The sequence below is a fragment of the Schistosoma haematobium genome, chromosome ZW, assembly GCF_000699445.3.
Source record: "Schistosoma haematobium chromosome ZW, whole genome shotgun sequence".
Classification (NCBI taxonomy): Eukaryota; Metazoa; Platyhelminthes; class Trematoda; order Strigeidida; family Schistosomatidae; genus Schistosoma; species Schistosoma haematobium.
Genome location: NC_067195.1, coordinates 78,975,303 through 78,998,948, shown reverse-complemented (window position 1 = coordinate 78,998,948; position 23,646 = coordinate 78,975,303). Strand labels below are relative to the sequence as shown.

Sequence of the window (23,646 nt, the reverse complement as noted above, 5' to 3'; positions counted from 1 at the left end):
GATCTCCATATCTGACGGGAAGCACGGAATACAATTAATAGCTTGCATGGAACTAGACGATTTTGTTTTGTAGATGACATGGTCCTTCTAACCCGTACACACCAACAAATTCAGGTGAAAACAGACAGTGTAGTAGCATACTATGTATCAGTAGGTTTCAACATAAACAGGGAATAAAACCAAGATCCTCAAATGCAACACGAAGAACACCAACACAGTCACACTTAGTGGAGAAACTCTGGAACAGTTGGAAACTTTCATGCACCTGAACAGTATAGTCGATGAACAAGAAAGGTCCGATACAGATGTAAAGGTAAGGATTGGCAAATTAAGGGTACCGTTCATACAATGGAAAAACCTATGAAACCAAAAACAATCATCTGCATGTCAATACCAAAGTCACAATCTTCAATACGAACGTCGAGACAGTTCTACTGTGTGGAGCTGAAACTTGGAAAACTACCACAACCAACATCAGTTATGCACAAGTATTTATAAACAAATGTCATCACAAGATGCTCAATGTCCGTTGGCCGGATATCATCGGCAACAGCCCGCTGTGGGAGAGAACAAACCAACTTCCAAATGCAGAGGAAATTAGGAAAAGATATTGGAGGTGGATAGGACACACATTGAGGAATTCATCGAACTGTTTCACAAGACAAGCACTAACTTGGTATCGTGAAGGGGAACAGAAAAAAGGAAGACCAAAACAATGCACTGTAACGAGAATTGGAAGCAGACATAGAAAGGATGAATAGCAACTGGAGACTACTGGAAAGGGTTGTTAAGGACAGAGTTCGATGGAGAATGCTGGTGGGTGTCCTATGTTCCTTCACAAGGAGTAACAAGCGTAGGTATGGATTGAAACATTCTCAGTTAAGTGTAAATATTGTCTTTTATGAAATGCAATATTCTCTGTCACTTTTTACAAGTGGAAAGGTCATCACTCTATCACCATACTTGTGAGCACTCCTCTATGATCGAATTATAAGAGGCTTTAATTTATCGAAGGCTTCAATTCAAGGTGACAAATTACCTTTTATGACCAAGAGAATTCGTACAAATCTGTCAATTCTACAATCTATTTATTAGACTAAATGATCTGTCGGTATAGGACAATACATTTGTAATAAGTGATTATAGAAGAAAATTTGATAAGAAGTTCCTTTAGACTGTAAATGAGCTTTATTTATTTAAAGATTTCTACCAATTATCACTAACCCTTCAACAAACCATATTTATATGGACATATTTATCTCACTCACATAACTTTATTAGATGCAACAAGAATCTCATGGTCGACAGAATTAATATCCTTTTGTTAAGTAAAGTATAAAAGAAAAACAGTAATTTAATCTACCTCTCAAAACATCAAATATTATTCACTTGGTGTTATTTTACTTGTATCTTCCCAATGTTATTTAGTACTGCAATTGATCAATCTCGTGTTGGCATATGTGCATACTGTGTGGATTGCCTCGATATAGCCTTAATTAACAAGCTTTTGAAGCAAAGATGGATAGTGGCTAACAGTGGAATGCAGTTTGACGAGCGTTTCATCCTATTCGGGACTCCTCAGCTGGATGTACCTGCATGCCCGAGTTGATGTTCACTCCGTGACTCGAACCCAGTACCGTTCGCTTCAAACGCCATCACGTTCTCTACTCATTATTATTCGTATATCACTCGTTTGTTGATCGAAAATTCTCATTTATCGTTATCTCAAAATGTTTTTGTATAGATGATAATTCTGGGATGCAGGTACATCTGGCTGACGAGTCCCAAATGGATTCCAATGCTGGCCACTATCCATCTTTTCTTAGAATGTTTGTGAATTAAGGCGATTAAGGCACAGTATGCACATATGCCAATAAGAGACTGATCAATTGCATTTCTAAACATCAATGGAAAGATTCGAGTAAACAATACCAAGTGAATTTAACGATAAATGTGGTTAGAAAATATTTCAATTGCGTTAGGGTTTTTAGTTAATTTTTTTCTGTTTAACCAGATTGGTATATTGTCAATTGAAATCTTAGAATGCTAATTATGATTTGTTTGTTTTAACTGGTCTTGGTAATGTAGTGACATATTGTTTAACCAATTAACCCACAAATGAATAACGAGAATAATTGTCTGGACTTCAAATAAACCTTTAAGATGAGTTCATCAATAATCCATTAGGTTAGTTACTTGCTTCCTTACGCCTATTACTCCCAATGGAGCATAGACCAACAAACAGCAATCTCCACCCCACTTTGTCCTACTCCTTCCTTTCTAGTTCTATCCAGTTATTGTTCGTTTTTCTAATATCTGTCTCCATTTCTCAAAGTAGTGTATTCTTTCGTCTTTCACTTCTCCTTGGACATTGAGGAGTTCATGTGCGAGCTTGCCTTGTGATGAAATTCGGTGCTTTCCTCAATGTGTGTCCTATCCACTTACAGCTACACTTCCTGATTTCTTCCTCCTCTAGATTCTGGTTTGTTCTCTCCCACACTAGGTTATTGCTCATTGTGTCTCGCCAGTGGATCCGAAGTAATTTGTGTAGACAACTGTTAGTAAACACTTGTATCTTCTGGATGATGGCTTTCCTAGTTCTCCAGGTTTCCACCCATACAGTAGAACTGTATTCATATTTGTATTGAAAATTCTGACATTGGTGTTGGTTGACAATTGTTTTGAGTTCCAGATGTTCTTCAGTTGTAGAATTGCTTCTCTTTCTTTGCCGATCTATGCATTCATATCTGCATCAGATCCACCGTGTTCATCAATGATGCTGCCCAGATATGTAAAGGATTTTAGATGTTTTAAAGCTACTCCTTGAAGTGTGATTGGACTGGTGCATGTTTTGTTGTATCGCAGAATCTTGCTTTTCCCTTTGTGTATGTTGAGACCTACTGCTGCTGACGCTACTGCTATACTGTTCGTCCTCTCTTGCATTTGTTGTTGCGTGTGTGATAGGAGAGCCAGATCATCTGCGAAGTCTAAATCGCTCAGCTGCATCCTATATGTCCACTGTATCCCGTGCATCCCTCGAGATGTTGATATCTTCATGATCCAGTCGATCACTAGGAGAAAGAGAAAGGATGAGTGTAAGCAACCTTGCCTGACACCTGTTTTTACTTCGAACGAGTCTGTCAACTGTCCTCCATGCACGATTTTGCAATTGAATCTATCATGGAATTCCATATGATATTGACTGCTTTCTCAGGCACGCTGTAGTATCAACGAAGCTTCCATAATGTTGTCCTATCCATACTATCAAATACTTTCTAGTAGTCAATGAAGTTGAGATCAGGTTAGTTACATAGAAATAATGAATATAGTTGAGATAATCATTGAAAAATAATCAAATTTAAAGCAATGAATAATGAATTTCCATTAGATTTCAGTCATGTTTCGTAGGACATTCTGTAAAATATAAATTAAGTTTATCCAAAAATTTAATACTGAAGTTCTAGTGAAGAGATTTTGTTTTTGTTTTTGTTACTTCATCTATAGTTTTAATGTTTGATAGTGAACAATATTCATTCAGAATTTCACTTACTTCTGTTATTTGTTGATTGATTTCATTAAACTCATTTCTAAATTCATTTAATTGTCGTTTAGCTTTAGATCCAATAGTTTCTGTTTGTAAATTGTTGATTTCATTTTGATTCGTTGCAAGTTGATGTTGATGATCGTAGCCTGTAAACACAGGTGTGTTTACAGAATCGTTTATATCTAATTGACTTGAGTGTGTCATAAATATTTGATTCATAGTTAATGCTGCAGTTGATGAAGCTCGACAAATTCGATCTGCTCTATCGCTAAGCTCTAAAAGTTTTGGTTGATATGAACGTAATTTTTCACGTATAGTCTATTTTTTAAAAAAAACAATAATTATCGACTGAGTTATTCATTAGATAATTTGACACATAATGTTTGAAGTTTTGTATAATAATTTCACTTACCTATGGGACTCTGGGTGGCATGGCTCAGAATCGATCACACTGGTGTAGGTGTATACACTCTTTGTCTTCCTTTAAACCATAAGATTAAAATTACTTTACACCTTTCTTTCTACAAATTCATTCTTTCTTCTTGTATCATATTCTTATACGCAGTCTTTCTTTAATATATTACCACCATTGAATTAACTACTTCTATGAATCCGGTGTTCATTTTGCTGTGCTAATGAGGTATGGCAACTTAGAAAGATGCATGTATGTGCCTGGGCCTACGTTATAGATGGCTGATTGACTTCACTTACCTATTTGAATATGAAGTTTATAGCTGAAAATTTAATTCTTTTGCAATTAAAGTAATCATCTGAACTTCCGTTTATAACTCAGTTCTCAGATAATTTCTTCCTTCACTTTCTGATCAATAATCAAGATATCTTTATCCAACGAAGTAATACATATCAAGACTTAGTGGGCCAAATGATGTATGAAGCTATTTTGGTCACTTAAAACCACTGAACTACATTTCTTAAAGTTACTCCACAATCTTGTAGGTTAGAATTTTAGTTTAAACTGTAGAGGAGCTTCTTACTAATAAACAACTGTCTGTTTCAGCTTTTGCGTTTGCAGTATTTTCATAGCCCATATAAATATGATAATTAACACTGTGATCATCTTATAATGAAATATGTATAGTTTAACTTTCCTGAAATTTTAGTTTATCATAAACAACTTATCAGTGATATCTCTTACGACTTTGCTGACTAGTGCAGTGGTAATTTCTTGGCTCAGAGAAATCATTAGACAGAACTATCACCAAGTGCACGTTATTCAAAGATTTCGAGTGGATAACTACAAGCAGAAATCACAACATAATTCAACTAAAAATTTATAATTATTTTCTTCAGATTATCTCAATTTCCATAAATATTGTGCATTAAACAGTCTGCATGAACTACTCAACAAGCAAGTTGACAACCACTAAAGTCATATGCTCCACAACTTATAAAAGTGATCGCGTAAATGAAATTCGCGATATTTTTCTATCTCTAGACTTAATTTCTTAGACACTACGGAGTTCCTGAGAAGAATTTCAACGTTATCCATAACTCATTCGACGGACTACAGTACAAAGTCGTGCATGGAGGACAACTGACAGATGCATTCCAAGTAACGACCGGAGTCACACAAGGCTGTCTACTCTCTCCCTTCCTATTTCTTCTCGTGGTCGACGACTAGATTATGACGACCTCAACATCTGAGGGAAAACACGTCATACAATGGACAGCTCAGAATCAATTATACGATTTGGACTTCACAGATGACCTAACAATCCTATCCCATACACACGAACAAATGCAGATAAAGACAACTAATGTAGCAGCAGTCTCTGCATCAGTAAATCTCAACATACACAGGCGGAAAACCAAGGTCCCCAAGTACAGCACGGAGAACATCAATCCAATCTCACTTAATGGCAAAACTCTGGAAGATGAAGAATCTTTTACATAGCTGGGAAGCATCATCGATGAACAAGGAGGTTCAGATGCGTACGTAAAGGTGAGGATTGGAAAAGCAAGAGGTGCATTTCTACAATTGAACAAACAACATATGAAACTCAAAACAACTGTCTGTCAATCAATATCAAAGTCACAATCTTCAATATGAACGTCAACACAGTCAGTTCTACTGTACGGTGCTGAAACTTCCAGAACTATCACAGCCACCATCAAGAAGGTACAGTATTTATAAATAGTTGTCTACTGAAGATACTCAACATCCATTAGCCGGATACCATCAGTAACAGCCTTCTGTGGGAGAGAACAAACCAGGTTCCAGATGAGGAGCTAATCATTAAAAGACGTTGGAAATGGATAAGACATGCATTACACAAACTATCAAACTGTATCACGGGGCATTGGCTAACTTGGAATCGTGAAGTGAAACGGAAAAGAGGGAGGCCGAAGTACACATTACGTCGGGAAATAAAACCAGATATGAAAAGGATGAATGAGAACTAGAAGGAGCTAGAAAGGATTGCCCAAAATAGGGTTGTATGGAGAATGTTTGCGGTGGCCTATGCTCCTTCACGAGAAGTAACGCGCGTGAGTAAGTAAGTAAGTAAGCCTATACTTAATGTATATAATCATTTGTTACATGACTCGTTCATTTTTGATCTCACAGAAATAAGTTACGAAAACAATGGGGCGTTCATATTTTTCTTTGCATGTCGAATCATCTCAGTCGAATATAACGTGTTACAACGCGAATCCTCAACAATTTCTGGAGCTGATTTAAATCTCAGATGTTTCTAGGTAAACATTAATAACCCATGGATCTACGTTTCTTAATAACTAGTATTTCCTAACAAGGTTTATCCGCAACTTTGAGGGTGTTTCAGACTCACATTATTACGTTTCATAATTAGAGACATCACCACCAACATATTTAGATCACGACTTACCTCCATTAAGACTGGGATTAAAATGTAACATAAAATATGTAAGATTCTGAATATCTGACATACCTATATAAACTAACCATTTTTATGGTATTAAATATATTTTTTGTGATATCCTAATGATAAGAAAAATTGTATTTCCGACGTTTCGTGACTTAATATAAACCGCTTCTTCAGAGTAGTGGCTCACATAAAATCTCGAAACCTCGGAAATAAAATTTTTCTAAGAATGAAGATATAACAAGAAAAGTATATACATTTATTATTAACTTTCTACCCAATGCTCAATTTATTTGAAACTATCAAGTCCAACCTTCTGGTTAGCTTTTTTTAGCGAGTTAATTTTCTACGGGATAAGGTCGCTAACCTCATGCTCAACTCTCCTGCTTTATCTGAGCTTGGGACCGACAGTAACCCCAGATGGACTCTAGGTGGATACCTATAAACTCACCTTTTTTTATAAGTATAACAGCAATTTTTATTTATGGTTGTCAAGTGATCTATAGATTGAATAAACTTCAAAATCAGTTTATAAAAATGAACTCCATTATATTGATAACCATTTGAAATAATTTGAATAAACTCACTGTGATTGTATTCAAATGATTCTCAGATAAGTTTAGATTCTGTTCATTTATATTGATACTTTTTAATTCTGTTTTTAAAGTATCAAGGAAATTTCTAATATTATTACATAATACTTGAAATTCTCTATTTTCCATAAATACAAGTTGAAGTTTAGATAAAACATCCTAAAGTAATAAAAGATATTTAATTAACTAGAAATTAGATATTAATATAAAACTAGTTTAACAGACATACATCTTGAACACTGATTGACACATAAATACTGGTACAAGAGGGCACCAGACACATATGCGCTACACAAATCTCATTTGATATGTGTATGGCTAGGATACTCTGCAGGTGCCCAAACCGAAGCAGATAGTTTTCTTAGCGGGCCACATTCGGAGCATTCGATCTAAAGGTCTGATCCACAAGGCAGTGGAGCAACGTCAAGAGATGCAGTGCCATGGTAGCCGGTGACCAACACTTGGTTCACACGCTATTTGTTCCCTCAGGATCCTGGGATTCATGTGCACCATTGGTTTGGAATCAGGGTTTTCCAACTCCCCTAGGTGAATCTTTGGTCTCCGCCAACCCGGTTAAAGCACCGAACATTCGCTTTTTGTCCTCTCAATTTCGTAAACAACACCTCTGCCACGAGAAGGCAGTGAGTAGGACTTCCCTGGCAGAGGCTATATACGCGTGGCCATGTGAGAGCATTTTGAGAGGGAGAGCAGACCATCCCCACTCTCGGCCGTACCAGGGCATTTGGGGGCACAGTGATTGACAATTAAAAATGTGTAGAAAATTTTCATAAACTATGTAAAGACATGAAGAAAATAGTATAATAATACAGTATGATATGACAAATATCTGAAAAAGAAGTAATCAATAATTTTTTATCACTTGTTATCAAACGTTTGATTGTTAAGCAACGTTTAGTTGTTGTAAGACGTTTTCCCATTTTTACTTGTCAAGAGAATAGTTTCTAGAAACTAAGAATTATCGTTTACTAAATATCTTGATATTTTTATATGAACAATATAATAAGTTTATTTCCTTATTGATCAGTGACAGATTTTTAAATCAAGAATTCTTGGAAACTGTTACTTTGATATAACAAATAATGATTTTATTTTGAATGAGATCATGAATCGACGAGTGTTAGATCACCACCCCAGTATGGACCCTCAGCAGTGTGCATCCACGATCCCACATGTGAGACTTTTAGGTCTCATGAGAGAACGCCTAACCTCTAAACCACTGAGCCGAATCCCGTGTGCGGGATCGTGGATGAGCACTGTTGAGGAGTCCCATACAAGGACGAAACGGACGTCTAGTGTTTTCGGGTTTTCCACCGTGGTCTAACATTCTTTGATTTATGGTCTCAATCGAAACTTAACAATCTCCAAAACTCCACATTGATAATAATTATATAACTAGTTATATTGATATAATAAGAAATATGAATTGATTGACATATGAAAACCATATTAACCTGACGGCTTATGTATAGTTTAATAACAAGTAATGAGAACTAATTTACCCAAGCACAAAATCTTATTCAAATATTACAAAAAGATCGGTGAATAAAACAATAAAACTAGAAATTACTCATAGTTCACAAATAAGAAACATTACTATAATATCCATTGAAGCTTTATACAAAGCATCTAATGATTTTAATATAATAATAGAAGACATCTGGTGACAATGTACATCAACGACAAACTCTAACTAAACAATAATTAAAAATCATGAAGCATTGTTTAGTAGTCGAATGGAATCGTTTGGTAGAGTACATTCATGACCTCTATTGAATAAGAGATATTTTTTCTAATTGATTGACATCAAAGAATTGTGAAATAGTTTATTTTTAAATCAGTAAGTAGATGTTATCGTCCTCACTGATTGATTTGAAGATCTTGGATCTGGATCTATATGAGATCTTACTTATACACTGTTTTTTTTATATCTCAATCCAAGCAAAGCCGTTTTACAATATTCTTTGAATTCCAGCGATTATCTAACTGATGTCTTCTTAAAATGAGAATAATTTATGGACGACCCTTGAGCGACGCTAAAGTGACCTTGAGAGTGTCCACCTAATAACTAGGATCAAATGAGGGTTAGAAACCAGTGTGAAGAATTAGAACTGTGATTTACAGTTGATATTTAAGGTTATAAATTAGATTTAAGGTTTTCATCACGAACTAATATCAGCTATAATGCCAAAACTCTATTTATCCAAATAGATGAATGAGTTTCTCGCCAAAATCTGAGACTTGTTATCTTATACTTGATTCGTTCTTCTATAAACTATAGTCTCACCGTAATGTGAATATTTACTGAATTTACATGAACATAGCTGTAATGCTTTGCAGAAGTTGAAAGCTACATTGTCAAATGAACAACATGAATCTTTTATCAAAGCTGGACAAATTTATATGAAAATTAGTTCATTTAACTTGTGATTAAGAACGAAGCTAAGCTAATAGAAAGTAAACTACAGACAATACTTAATATAGAAAGCTGCTTAACATTAAAACAATGAATGAAATGGTTATTTAATGGATTGTGATTTTTTTAACAGTTCTGAAGTCTACTTCATCTAGGGGATAAGAAAAATTTCTATCCCCTAGATAACATATTAATTATACTAAGCAAAGATGGATAGTAGATAGCAGTGAAATCCAGGACGTGTGTCTCGTCTTATTTGGGACTCGTCAGCTGGATGTACTTGCATCCCATAGTTGATGTTCACTTCGGTACTCGAACGCAGTACCATTCACTTCAAGCGCCATTGCAATATCCACTTAACTAATGAGTGCTGCTTGTGCAATGAGGTGAATTTTAAATTCACTTGGTGTTGTTTTACTTGTATCTTCCCATTGTTATTTAGGATTGCAGGCACAGGATGCAGATATGCCAACATGGGACAGACCAATTTCAGTCGTAAATAAATTTGGGAAGATACAAGTAAAACAACACCAAGCGAATATTAATGATACGCTAGCAGAAATTGAATAGATCAAATACAGTCTCAAGATTATGTTATATAAGGTGCCAATTGTGATTGTTCTACTATAAGTAAGTAAATTATTCATACGATTCAGGTCATGGAGTAATTATTCTTGCTATTCGAAAAATCTACGAATACATACAATCTCTAAACATCAATATTTGTCATTTGATTTTAAATCTTCCCATGTAGTCTTTGTTATATCCTAGTGAAGAAATAATTACAAGTGACTTATGAGACCTATTAATGGATTTATATTATATACATATATTCCTATTGTATAACTGTTCAGCAACTAGAATATGTATATCTATATTTCTTTCATTATAAGCTTCATTTTGATCTATAGACTATTATTATACAACTTACTGGTCATAAGATATGTTCAGTTTATTGATTACAGTCTCCTACGTTCACAATCACTTTTTGGGTTGATCTTGTTTAAATCTTATTACGTATTTTAAGGTCTGCTGCGTTCTGTTTGGAATAAATGATTCGCATAGTGGAAGCTAGTATTGGTGTTCTGGACGCAGTTAGACGGGCTATGGGAACAAAGGATCAATAGGATGCTAGGCTGACCAGACCGGTCGAACATCATTGGTTTAGTACAGTACTAAGATTGAATAAACCGTATTTCAATTGGCGAATAAATTACGTGATAAAAAGCCACATTTTAAGTCACAAGAGTCTTAATATTTCTTTCTCTATGTAGTTGATAAGCCAAATACTAAAAATCTATTAATGATTGAATTGAATTGTAGTGAATGAGAATACAAATGGGGACAATCGAATATATATTTGAATACAAAATAACATAGTATGTTCATAAAATCTGAGAACCATACAATAAATACTTCGTTTGCAAAGTATCAATCAATCGTCCCAAACTTCATTATTCCTTCGTTTCTAAACAAATCGTTCTCTCTTGTTTTTCCCTTTACTTCAATCTTCTTAACCTTCTGCCGACAGATATTCTACCTTCAAATGATGATACATACTACTCATATTTATCGATATCAGTAACACACACTATAGAATGATTTTATTAAAATAAAATTTTCAATATTACAAATCTTGTTATTATTACTTACCTCACAACTTTTAATTAAACTATGATATTGAATTAATAATTGATTTGAAGAATTTTTAACACCAGATTCATTAGTTCTTTGTTGAATTGATTCACATAAACTATTTAATTGTGTTAATTCAGATTTTTGAGACATTAGTTCACTTTGAAATACCTGACATTAAAAATACAAACAAAAATAATATTAGAAGGAGTTTTGTGAGTATTATAGTGATTTCAGTGATTGACATCATGAGTCACTTAAAGCTAGACCATCAAGGAAAGCCTGAAAGCACTGGACGGTCATTTCGTCCTATTGAGGGACTCCTCAGCAGTACGCATCCACAATTCCGCTTCGTGAGATTCGAACCACGGACCTATATATACAACGGACTAAGATGCAAAATTGTGCAAGGAGGACAACTGACAGATGCATTCCAAGTAACGACCGGAGTCACACAAGGCTGTCTACTCTCTCCCTTCCTATTTCTTCTCGTGGTCGACGACTAGATTATGACGACCTCAACATCTGAGGGAAAACACGTCATACAATGGACAGCTCAGAATCAATTAAACCATTTCGACTTCACAGATGACCTAGCAATCCTACTCCACACACACGAACAAATGCAGATAAAGACAACTAATGTAGCAGTAGTCTCTGCATCAGTAGGCCTCAACATACACAAGGGGAAAATCATGATCCTCAAATACAACACGGAGAACACCAATCCAATCACTCTTGATGGTGAAACTCTGGAAGATATAGAATCCTCCACATATCTGGGAAACATCATCGATGAACAAGGAGGTTCAGATGCGTACGTAAAGGTGAGCATCGGAAAAGCAAGGTCCACATTCCTACAATTGAACAATATATGGAACCCCAAACAAATGTCTGTCAATCAATATCAAAGTCACAATCTTCAATATGAACGTCAACACAGTCAGTCCCACTGTACGGTGCTGAAACTTCCAGAACTATCACAGCCACCATCAAGAAGGTACAGTATTTATAAATAGTTGTCTACTGAAGATACTCAACATCCATTAGCCGGATACCATCAGTAACAGCCTTCTGTGGGAGAGAACAAACCAGGTTCCAGATGAGGAGCTAATCATTAAAAGACGTTGGAAATGGATAAGACATACATTACACAAACTATCAAACTGTATCACGGGGCATTGGCTAACTTGGAATCGTGAAGTGAAAGGGAAAAGAGGAAGGTCAAAGAACACATTACGTTGGGAAATAGAATCAGATATGAAAAGGATGAACGAGAACTGGAAAGAGCTGGAACGGATTGTCCAGGATAGGGTTTGATGAAGAATGCTGATGAGCGGCCTATGCTCCTCGACAAAGAGTAACACACGTAAGTATATATATATATATATATATATAAAACAGGTCTTGAATTGAATATTAATATTATGATATTACTTGATAATTTTGTATAATTTCATCAAGTGGATAATAAATATCAATCATTAATTGATTATTTTTTTCATTCATTAATTGATTTATTGATAGATTATTCAGATTATTGATTGATTGTTGATTAATTTTTTTAATTTTTATTAAATGATTCATAAATGATTGTTTAAAATCATTTAATTTATTATTGAATTGATTTAATTGATTAATAAATAGATTTAAATCATTTTTATAATCAATCATATGAATCATTAATTGTTCTATTGAATTTTGTCTATTATGAATTTCATCAATAATAATTGTATCATTAATATTTAATTTGAATAAATCATTTTCTAATTCATTGAATAAATGATTAACATTATCAGCTATGATTGATGATGTTTTAGTGATTTCATTAATATAATTCTGTAATAAATCCATTTTTAGATGAGATTGTTTTAATAATTGATCAATTAGAAATGATGATGATGCTGATGTTGATGATGGTGACGGTGTAATCAATTGTAATTCATTTTTTTCATTATGATTAGTTAATAATAATTGTGTATTCATTGAATAATTGGTTTTCCAATATTCCAATTTATTTGAATCATTTTTCGATGGATATGGTGATATTCTAATTGGATTCTATGAAAATGTTAATTTTTTTTTTATAAAAAGACAAAACGAAAAATACAGTTTCATGTAAGGGGGAACATATATATCTCTATTCATGTTATATCATCAGAATAGGTTTTGTGGAGATTTTTAGAAATTTCACAGGTTGAAATCATGAGTCAATTGAAGCTAGTGGTTAAGTGCTCGCACGCGAAACGAGTAGGTCGTGTGTTCGAATCCTGCGGGGTGCGGGGTCGTGGATGTGCACTGCTGAGGAGTACTATACTAGAACGAAACGGCCGTTCAGTGCTTCCAGGTTTTCCATGGTGATCTAGCTTCAATTGACACATGATTTCAACCTGTGAAATTTCTAAAAATCTCCACAAAACCGATTCTGATAATAATCAACTGCTCACTAGTGACTGACTTCAGGAGATACTACTGGAGTTTTAGTGAGAAGCTGTTACCAGTGGAGTTCAACTAGGTCTGTTGTGAGATATCGGCCCACTGAAGACAATGGTGTACGGTGGCGCGACTTCGTGGATTGGTTGAAGTTAGACATTAACACCGTTGGATGCCGGCCGGCTCATTGATCTAGTGGTTAAGTGCTCGCGCGCAAAACCAGTAGGTCCTGGGTTCATATATTACTTTAGAAATACACTCTATGTTACAAAGGATGAAACGATTATCCAGTGTATTCAAGGTTACCCATGATGGTTTAGCTTTAATTGACTGATGATTTTGTAGTAACCTACTTTTATGAAGAGAATGCGATTGGGTTAAGGGAAACAATTATTATTATAATCAATTGTACCAAGGATTGTTTTACTGTACTTGTTTGTTTGACTGTACTAAAAACATACTTTCTTCCGTTGATTGTGGCCTTGCACAAATTCGGTTACGCTCAGTAACCACACTTGTACTTCTTTGGCATGATCTTGGTATTCTTTCGATACCACGAGATTACCAACAAATACATTTCGACTACAGCCATCAATTGCCTTCTGATATTTGGCTTATGGGGGATCTTATCGGTTAACTGGCACGTAGTCTTCCTGTAGTGGCGATCATATTCAACCACGACTCGACGCCACACAACAATTTCAGTTATTACAAATTACTATAATATCCACAAAAACTACTTGTGATATTTGGCTGTTGTAATATTATTAATGAGTAATACGAATTCTTTTTTCAATACTTTTAAAACTTATTTATTGGAGAAGATAATATTCCTTAATTTCAACAAATAATATTCTGATTAGTAGTCGAAAGGACTTTTTTACGGTTTCTTTCAACAGTTGAGATCATGAGTCACTAATGACTGGCTTCAAGAAATATTTCCTGGATTTGTAGGGAAAAGCAATGACTAGTGGTGTTTAACCGGGTCTGTTGTGAGATAGTAACACACTGAAGACAATAGTGCATATGTTGCTCAATCTTGTGGATTAGTTAAAATTAGACATTAACACCGTTGGATGCCGGCTTAGCAGTCTAGTGGTTAAGTGTTCAGGGGTGAAACTTATAGGTTCTGTATTTGAGTGTCGTACTAGGACAAATCGGTCTCCCAGTGTTTCCAAGTTATCAATAATGATCTAGTTTAAGTCATCTCATAAATTCAACTTGCTAAGTTAGAAGCGGTTACGAGTTCACTTAGACTGCGAACGGAAACAAAGACTCAGTCACAAAAGACTAACAAGCTAGCGATTCGATGCGACCCAGCCTCGCTAACTAGAGAAAGAAGTCCAAGCTTGGAATGGGAAGTATATTCTGCAAATCAGCTAGAAACGAGCGGTAACAACAAACACAATTCAAAACGTATATATATACAGTGCGAAACCGTCCTTGGGGAGAGTTACAAAATAGCATACTAAAAGACACAACAGACCAATGGCATTTAAAATTCTCCCAAGTAGGAAACAAAACATGAAGGTGAAAAGAGCGTTTTGGCACGAAAACATAGCAATTCAAATTTTCCAAATAAAATTACAAAATTAGGTCCTTTCCCAAGCGAGTTCTGGGGATCTAACGTCCTCAACACAATTATTAAAACATTAACACAATCTCAACAAACCTTTGTTCTGATAAAAACCTATTTCAATCCATAGAACAAAAAACGTTTAATGCCAAATCCTATATTGAAATATATATTTAACGATAATAATCAATGAATGTTTGATTATGAAATATGTAACAAATTGTTAATCAGTTTTGAAAGAATACTTAAAGAAAATATTTTCATTATTTCATTTTATTACATCTAGTTTCGAAATAAAACCTTCATAACAGTCGGTCAGTCAGCTAGAACGTAGGATCAGGCACATATATGCATCGGCCCAAGTTGTCATACCTTATTAGCACAACAAGGTGAAAACCGGATTCAAAGAACTAGTTAATTCAATAGTGGTAATATATAAAAGAAAGATTGCATATAAGAAAATAGTACAGGAAGAAAGAATTAGTTCGTAGAAAGAAAGTTATGAAGCGATTTTAATCTCATAGTTTAAGGGAAGACAGAGAGTGTATACACCGACTCCATTGTAATCGATTGTGAGGCATGTCACCCACAGTCTCCAACCACTACTCGTTATGATAGTCACGCGGACCACAACCAAGTAATCTGCATCTACCAACATGACTCAGACTAGAAGTTACTAATTTCAAGAACTGATGCCCACTTTTTGGTTTAGCAGCCCCTAACTTTGTCCCAACCATCCCCAACACTTGTAAACATTATGCGTCCTCATAATCACTGTTCACATGCATATGTGACACATGACACAACCATCTCAGTCGATGAAGATTCACAACCTCATCAACCGATTGACCATCATTCTCTAATACTTTACGTCCAACCTCCCTATTACTTGTCCGATGATCCTAACAGATACTGACACTATTTCTAAGGCATCTATGGTCAAATACTAGTAGCTCATGAATATCTTCTACTCTTAATAGCCACGTTTTGTAGCCGTAAATTAGAAAAGAACGGACTGCCGCTCAGTATACTCGTCCTTTTATTGATAGACGGATATTTCATCTTCGCCATTAGGTAACATAAGTTGACAAAAGCCAAACGTGCTTTCTTAATCCTCCTACCTTCAACATCACATTCAATAATACAATTTAATATAACTTACTTTTCCTTCTTTTATTCTACAGAATTGTTCAGAGATTTCTTCAATCCATTGTTTAGAATTTTTTAAATTAATCATTAATTCTTTTAATTTTATTTTGATACGTTTTAAACAATCGATTATTTCTTCAATGGAATATTGATTTTCTTTTATTTCATTTATTAATAATAAGAATTTTTTTTCATATGATTGATTTAAATCTAATTTATTGATCAATTGATTATTATTATTATTATTATTAATATTGATTTTTGATAATAATGTTTGTTTTTCTATTAATTCTTTATCTAATTCATTTAAAGAATCGATAAATCGATTAATTTCAATATCAATCATATGAAATTCATTCAATTGTTTTAAATCAATAAATAATTTAGTTATATTTAATTGAATTAAATATAAATTATTTTTCCATTGTTTAAACCAATTTTCATATGAATTATATTCTATTTCATAAGTTTTCATTAATGCATGATGTTGATTTTGTTGATTTTTTATATTATTAATTAATTGGATTATAGATTGATAAATTTGTTCATATCTTTTATATTGTTGATTTAATAAATCATTTATTATGGTATTAATTTCATTCGTTTGGTGTTGTTGTTGGTCCTCGTGATGGTCCTGATGGTGGTGTTGGTGTTGTTGTTGTTGTTGCTCTTGTTGTTTTAATTGTTCTATCCATTCATGTATTGATTTTAAATAGGTTTTACCAATATCTAATTTTAATTGAATTTCATCTATTCTATTATTATGATGATGATTATGATTACCATTATAATATTGATTTTTCTCATGATTATCTTGTTTGATTTGATTGATTAATTGAAAAATTTCTTTAATCCATAGATCTAAATCTTTATTAGATTGTATTAATTGATTAAAATAAGTTAATTTAATTTGTATTATATTAATATCATAATTAATATTATTGATTAAATGTTGATTACATTGTTTAATATAATTACAATTTTGTTCAATGATATCAATACCATATATTATAGGATGTATTATCATTTGTTCATCGGACTGATTATGAATATTGATTTTTGTAAATGATTTATGAATATTGATTATTTGTCTAATGAATGTTAATAATTTTTCTGTTAATATATGAATTGATGGATTATATTCTATAAATAATTTACGTAATTCATAAAGTGTTTGTAATAATTTTTGATATTGCAAATGAATTTCTGCTAAATGAGTTGAATTACGATTTGATTCCTTTTCTAATTCATGAATTGATATATCAGTTATGGATTGATATAAATTACTTTTATTCAATAATATATTTTCTATAGTATATTCTATTTTAGTTTGTTGATATTGTTTATCCAAATTGTTAAACCATTGTTCATAATTAACAATATCGATATTAAGATTATTTAAGTGATTATATAATTCATTAAGATTATTTGTATAATCGGTTAATTCTGTTTTCAATGAAATGAATCGATCAAACATGAATGAATTTTCGAATGCTGATTTTAATTCACATTCTATAACTTGACTACTTATATCTTTTTCAGTAGTTTGTAATTTTTCAATAATATTTAAGTCATATTCTTTTAAATTAACAATGATTTGTTGTATTATTTTCATAATTGATTGACATATTTCACTGAGTTTACAATGAGTATATTGTTCATCAAATTCAATTTTAAATTGGTTTGTTAATGTTTTATATTTTATATTGGCTCCTTCAAGAGATCTACTAAAATCTTCAACATTTTGTTTTAATTTTTTTAATTTCAATGTATAATTTTCCAATTCTTTAATTTTGTCTTTTACTATTATTAAACATTGATTATGTCGTGTTTTAAAACTATTCACATAATCTTTTGATGGTTTTAAAGTAGCTTTATTATGCAATATTTCATAAGGATCTAATATATCACGTTTAAATCTTTCTAATTCAATTAATAAATCATTCCATTTCATTGTATCCATGAATGTTTCTTCTAGTAATAAATCTTCTAATTTACCGATTTTAAATATCATTGAAATTTGTCTTAATTTATCAATAGATTGTTCATATTTTGTTAATTGTTCATCAATATCATTCCCTTTAGATGTAAGATTATCTAAATTATTTTTAATTTGTAATAAATTAGTTTTTATATCATTGATTCGTGATTTATCTAATGTGATAATACGATTATGTAGTTCTTTCAGCTCTGCATTATTATATAATTCATCATATTGATTAAATTTATTCATGAATATATCGAATAAGTTTTCACCTTGTGAATAAGTTTCTTCTATATTATTTATACTACTTAAATGTTTTTCAATAGTTTTATGAGTTGGTGATAAATTTAATTGTTGTTGATGTTTAGGTTCAATGATCATTTCTGATATATTACCTTCGATATTTTTTATATCATTTTCATAATTGATTATCCAATCTTGTATTGATTTATATAATTTATTGATTTCATATTCATCAGTTAAAAGATTTTTACATTTTATTATATTATCATTTAATTGATTAGATAATAATTGTAATGATTGTTCCATTTGTGTAATAAATTCATGTATATAATGATCATCCATAAATTTCAATTTTATATTCTTTGATTGTGGTTTATTAAATAATTGATTCGATTGTTGTTGAATTGATTGAAAATTATTCAATAAATTAAATAATTGATATTGTTTAATATTATTTAAATCATTCATAATGATTGATTTTATTGATTTTTGATTTTGTATTAGATAATTTATATCAATTTGTAAATGTTGTGATTTTTCATCAATTAATTTAGAAATTTCATCATAATTTTTATTGAATTGTTCAATTTTATTTAATAATTTTTGATAATTTAATTGTATTACTTTAAATTCATTAGTAGTATTTTCAATCCATTCTATTAAATTATTTAAATGATTTAAAAAATTATTCCAATTTATCAATTGATTTGCTGTTGATGTTGTTGTTGTTGTTGATGATGATGATGATGATGACGATGACGAGGATGATGAAAGGGAAGAAACATTTGTTTTATTTAACTGAATGATTTCTATAATTAATTGATATAAATCATTCATTTTTTTAATATTTTTATTATCGATTAAATTTTGATCATTTTTATTGATTATTTGTTGAATATTATTTAAATCATTTCTATATTCTGTGAAATCAATCAATAAATTATTGATTATTTGTTCCAATGATGAATCATTCATTGAATTTATCGTAAATTGATCAAAAATTTTTTGAATTTCTAACTGATATTTATTTAAATAATCGATAGATTGATTTAATTTATTTTGTATGAATTCATAATTATTTTTTTGTAATTCATAATTTTGTTTTAATTGAATTAAATTTTCATTGATTTGTTGAATCATGATTGAATTAATTGATAATAATTCATTGATTTTATTATTTTGTATATTTGTTTCTTTAAAATTTTCATATAAATTATTATAACGATTATGTAGTCTTGTATATTGTTCATGAATAGAATTTAATTGTTGATTAAAATCAATATTATTGATTTGATCAATAATTGTTATATGACATAATTGATTTAATGAATTTTTTAATTGATTTAATTCATTATTTAATTCATTGAAATTATTGAAATAATTCATTTCAATTTGATTAGATTGTTTATATAATTCAATTGTTTCTTTCATATTATTCATTAATAAATCTTTTTTATTCAGAAATTGTTTAAAACAATTAGATAATATATCATTGATGATCATAGATTGACATTTTATACAAGTTGTTTCTATCGATTTATTCAATGTCATTTGTATTGGATCGATTTTGATTTGTAATTGATTTAATAAATGATTAATTGATTGAATTAAATAATCATACGAATCATTATTTTGTTTTAAACATATTGTTTGATATTCTTTTTGAATTAAATCAATATTATTTTGTCCTTCATGATAACATGTGAATATATGATTTAAATTATTGATTAATTGTGATAATTGAGTTAATTGATGAAATAAATTATTGGTTAATTGATTAATTTGTTGATATAAATCATTTTGTAATGAAATAAAAAATTTCGAATGTTTTGTATATGTTTTTATTAAATCATTTAATAGATTATTGATTTCATTTTCAATAATTGATAATTTAGATGATTGATTACGATTTGATGGTGATTCACATGATAATTCTATACCAAATTGATTACAAATTAATTTGATTTCATTAAAATTTAATTGATAAAATTGATAAAGTTGATCTAGATCATAATTAATCGATATTATTGATTCTTTATTTAAAATCAATAAAAATTGGTTATGATTGATATTTAAAAAATTTTGAAATTTTTTAATTAATTCATTTAATTTGATTAATTTTAATAAAATAGATTGAATATCATTAGAATCTTTATGAAGTTTATTAAAAAATTGTTCCATTTCTTGTTGACATTGAGTTAAATCATCATTTGGAATTGACTGAATGGATTGACTAAGATATTCAATATGCATAAATTGTGTTTTTAATTCTGATTGATTTGTAAGAAGATCCTTGAATTTGAATAAAAAGAGATGAAAATGAAATAATAACAAAAAGTAGAAGTATGTATAGTGTTATATCCTAGTGAAGATTACATTACGAGTAACGTCTGAGACCTATTAATGGACTAATATTATCTATATATATTCTTATGGTATAACTATTCAGTAATTAGATTATGTATATCTATATTCTTTACATTATGAGCTTCATTTTGATCTGAGGATTATTATTATACGATTTACCATTCTTGAGTTATGCCCTGTCTATTAATTACCACCTCCTTCATTCACTGCCATCTTTTGGCCAAATCTTGTACAAATGTTGTTTCCTATTTTATTGGTACGATATGGTCTGTTTGGTTGGTATATAAATGATTCGTATCTGCACTCAACAGGTAGGGTTAGGCAGGAAGTAGGATTGGTAAGGGCTATAGACTGTGCGTACAGTTTTTGGTCCGTTATTGGTCCGGTCGATAAATCACTGTACTCTAATTGGCGGTATGATTAAGTTATACATTGGTAGGGACGCAAACCCACAAGTTATAACACATTGTGAAGTAATGATTATTGAACATTTATTAAGTATTTGTAATTTTCTTTAAGAAATTTACTTATGGTTATAGTTAAACAAAATTGAGTACATTAGTGTTTTAACGTTTCTTTCTTTCTTTCACTCTACAAAAAAAACGAGAGTTCATAGTGGTTCATGTTATATCCTAGTGAAGATTAAATTACGGGTAATTTCTGTGAACTATTATTAATGGACTAATATTATCTATATATATTCTTATAGTATAAGTATTCGGTAATTAGATTATGTATATCTATATTCCTTTCATTATAAGCTTCATTTTGATCTAAGGATTATTATTATACTATTTACTGTTCTTAAGTTATGTTCAGTTTATTGATTACAGTCTCCTACAATCACATTCACTTTCTGGCTTGATCTTGCATAAGTATCATTACCTATTTTAAGGTGTGATGTGATCTCTTTGCCTGGTATATAAACCCAGTATGTTTGAAATAAATGATTCGTATATTGGAAGCTGTTATTGGCGTTCTGGACTTAACTGGACGGGCTAGAAGAATAGGTGACCAATAAAGAACATAGACTGCTCATACCGGTTGAACATCATCGATTTAGCACAGTACTAAGATTGTATAAGTCGTACTTCGATTAGTAGATAAATTATATGATAACTAGTCACAACATATAGATTTTAACAAGCAAGGTTTATAAAACAGATGACTTCATATATCACCTAGAAACATTGCAGTGTGAACCATATTTTCTATTTGTATAATATATTCCTAAGCTATCTATTTTCCTATCTTATTATTATCTCAACGAGTTCTGTGTTTTTTTTAGTTTACCCAGTTAACGACGTTATTATGTAATTGAGCAGCTTTTCTTTGGCCTAACACTTATCTCCATGTTAAATGTCATCAAACTAAATTGAAAACAGTGGTTAATATATTTTTGATTTGACTATTCTATAGCTTAGTGAGGTTTTAAATGAGTAGAATCCATTCATATTATTTAAAATATTAATTGCCTATCATATTCTATATAACATATGACATGATAAAGCAACTTAAATACAAAACTAACCTGAAAATTATTCATATAAACACAAGTATACATTATTTACTATTATTTGTACCAAATAACTTTTAATATACTCATGAATGATTACAAAAAAACAACAGAATAAGTCAAATTAGTTCGAGAGCGGTTTTGTGGATAATATAGTAATTGAATTTATGAGTCAGTGGTCTAGTGCTCATGTGCATGCGCGCGAGACTGATAGGTACTGGGTTTGAATCACAATTGATTGATCACTGGGTGGCGATCAATGTCATGAGTGTCTAGTCCTTATTAGTGCAGATCGAATGCTATCGATCATGTTGCAATGTGCCCACCAGTCTAGGTGACACAAGATCGAATCAGCCAGGGAGCACCAGTTCCCTCAAGATTACAGGTACACCTTGCTGACGAGTGCCAAGTAGCACGAAACCCGGGTTCAGGGTTTCCTGTTGACTACCTCCAACCACCATCTAATCTCAGCTTGGTTTGAATCTCGCCGGGGGCGGGATCTTGGATGCGCATTGCTAAGGAGTCCCATATTAAGACGAAACGGCCGTCCAATGCTTCCAGGTTTTCCATGGTGGTCTAGCTTCAATTTACCCATGATTTAAACTACTGAATTAAAATTAGTTCAAATGTTTTATATTTCATACAGTAAATTGTCTATTGTATTTATAAATTAAGTGGCAAAAGAGACAATTATTATTATCCTTAACGAGAGAAATTCATTTTCTGAGAACAGAAAAACGATTCAACAAAATGTAAGCTGCGAAATGACTTATAACTAAAACGATTTGTTTGCTCCAATCAAGTAATAAGTTCGATCAGCAGAATATGACATTAAAAATCATAGTTTATTGTTAAATCATGTCAGTAATGTTTAGATAAACATGACAATAGAACTAGACGAATCAAGTCTTGATCTTTGATTAAATGCCCCAGAACAAATTAGGACGATAAGAGTCCTTTATCCCTCTCGAAATTCACTCGTATGGACACACGTATACAGCCATTTTCAGGGAAGTCCTACTCATTACCTTCTCTCGGCGGGAAAGTTGTTTACGAAATTGAGCGGATGAAAAGCGAATGTTCAGAGCTTTAATCAGGGTGGTGGACAGAGAGGGTCCAAACCAATGAAGTAATTATTGTATGGTTCTCAGCTTTCACTAAGTAATTCTGTAATTTTATATTCTCGTTCACTAAACTTCTAGCATGTTTTATATACTACAGCGATATCTTTTTATAGCCAGGAATTTACACAGAATAAAGTTGTATCATCCACTTATATGAACTACTTCTCATAGGAAATTGAAGGTC

The 23,646-nt window shown here is 31.7% G+C and overlaps 1 protein-coding gene across 1 annotated transcript in view; it reads right to left on the bottom strand.

Moving 5' to 3' along the window:
- MS3_00010501 (uncharacterized protein) overlaps positions 1-23,646 on the bottom strand; it is a gene marked incomplete at both ends in the record, with an annotated part of 137,077 nt that overhangs the window by 27,129 nt on the left and 86,302 nt on the right. Inside the window, 6 exons of the mRNA XM_051218877.1 lie at positions 3,551-3,862; positions 6,996-7,160; positions 11,089-11,241; positions 12,508-13,131; positions 15,176-15,193; positions 16,242-20,747. Coding sequence (XP_051072574.1) covers positions 3,551-3,862; positions 6,996-7,160; positions 11,089-11,241; positions 12,508-13,131; positions 15,176-15,193; positions 16,242-20,747 — 5,778 coding nt within the window. The remainder of the gene's footprint in view (positions 1-3,550; positions 3,863-6,995; positions 7,161-11,088; positions 11,242-12,507; positions 13,132-15,175; positions 15,194-16,241; positions 20,748-23,646) is intronic.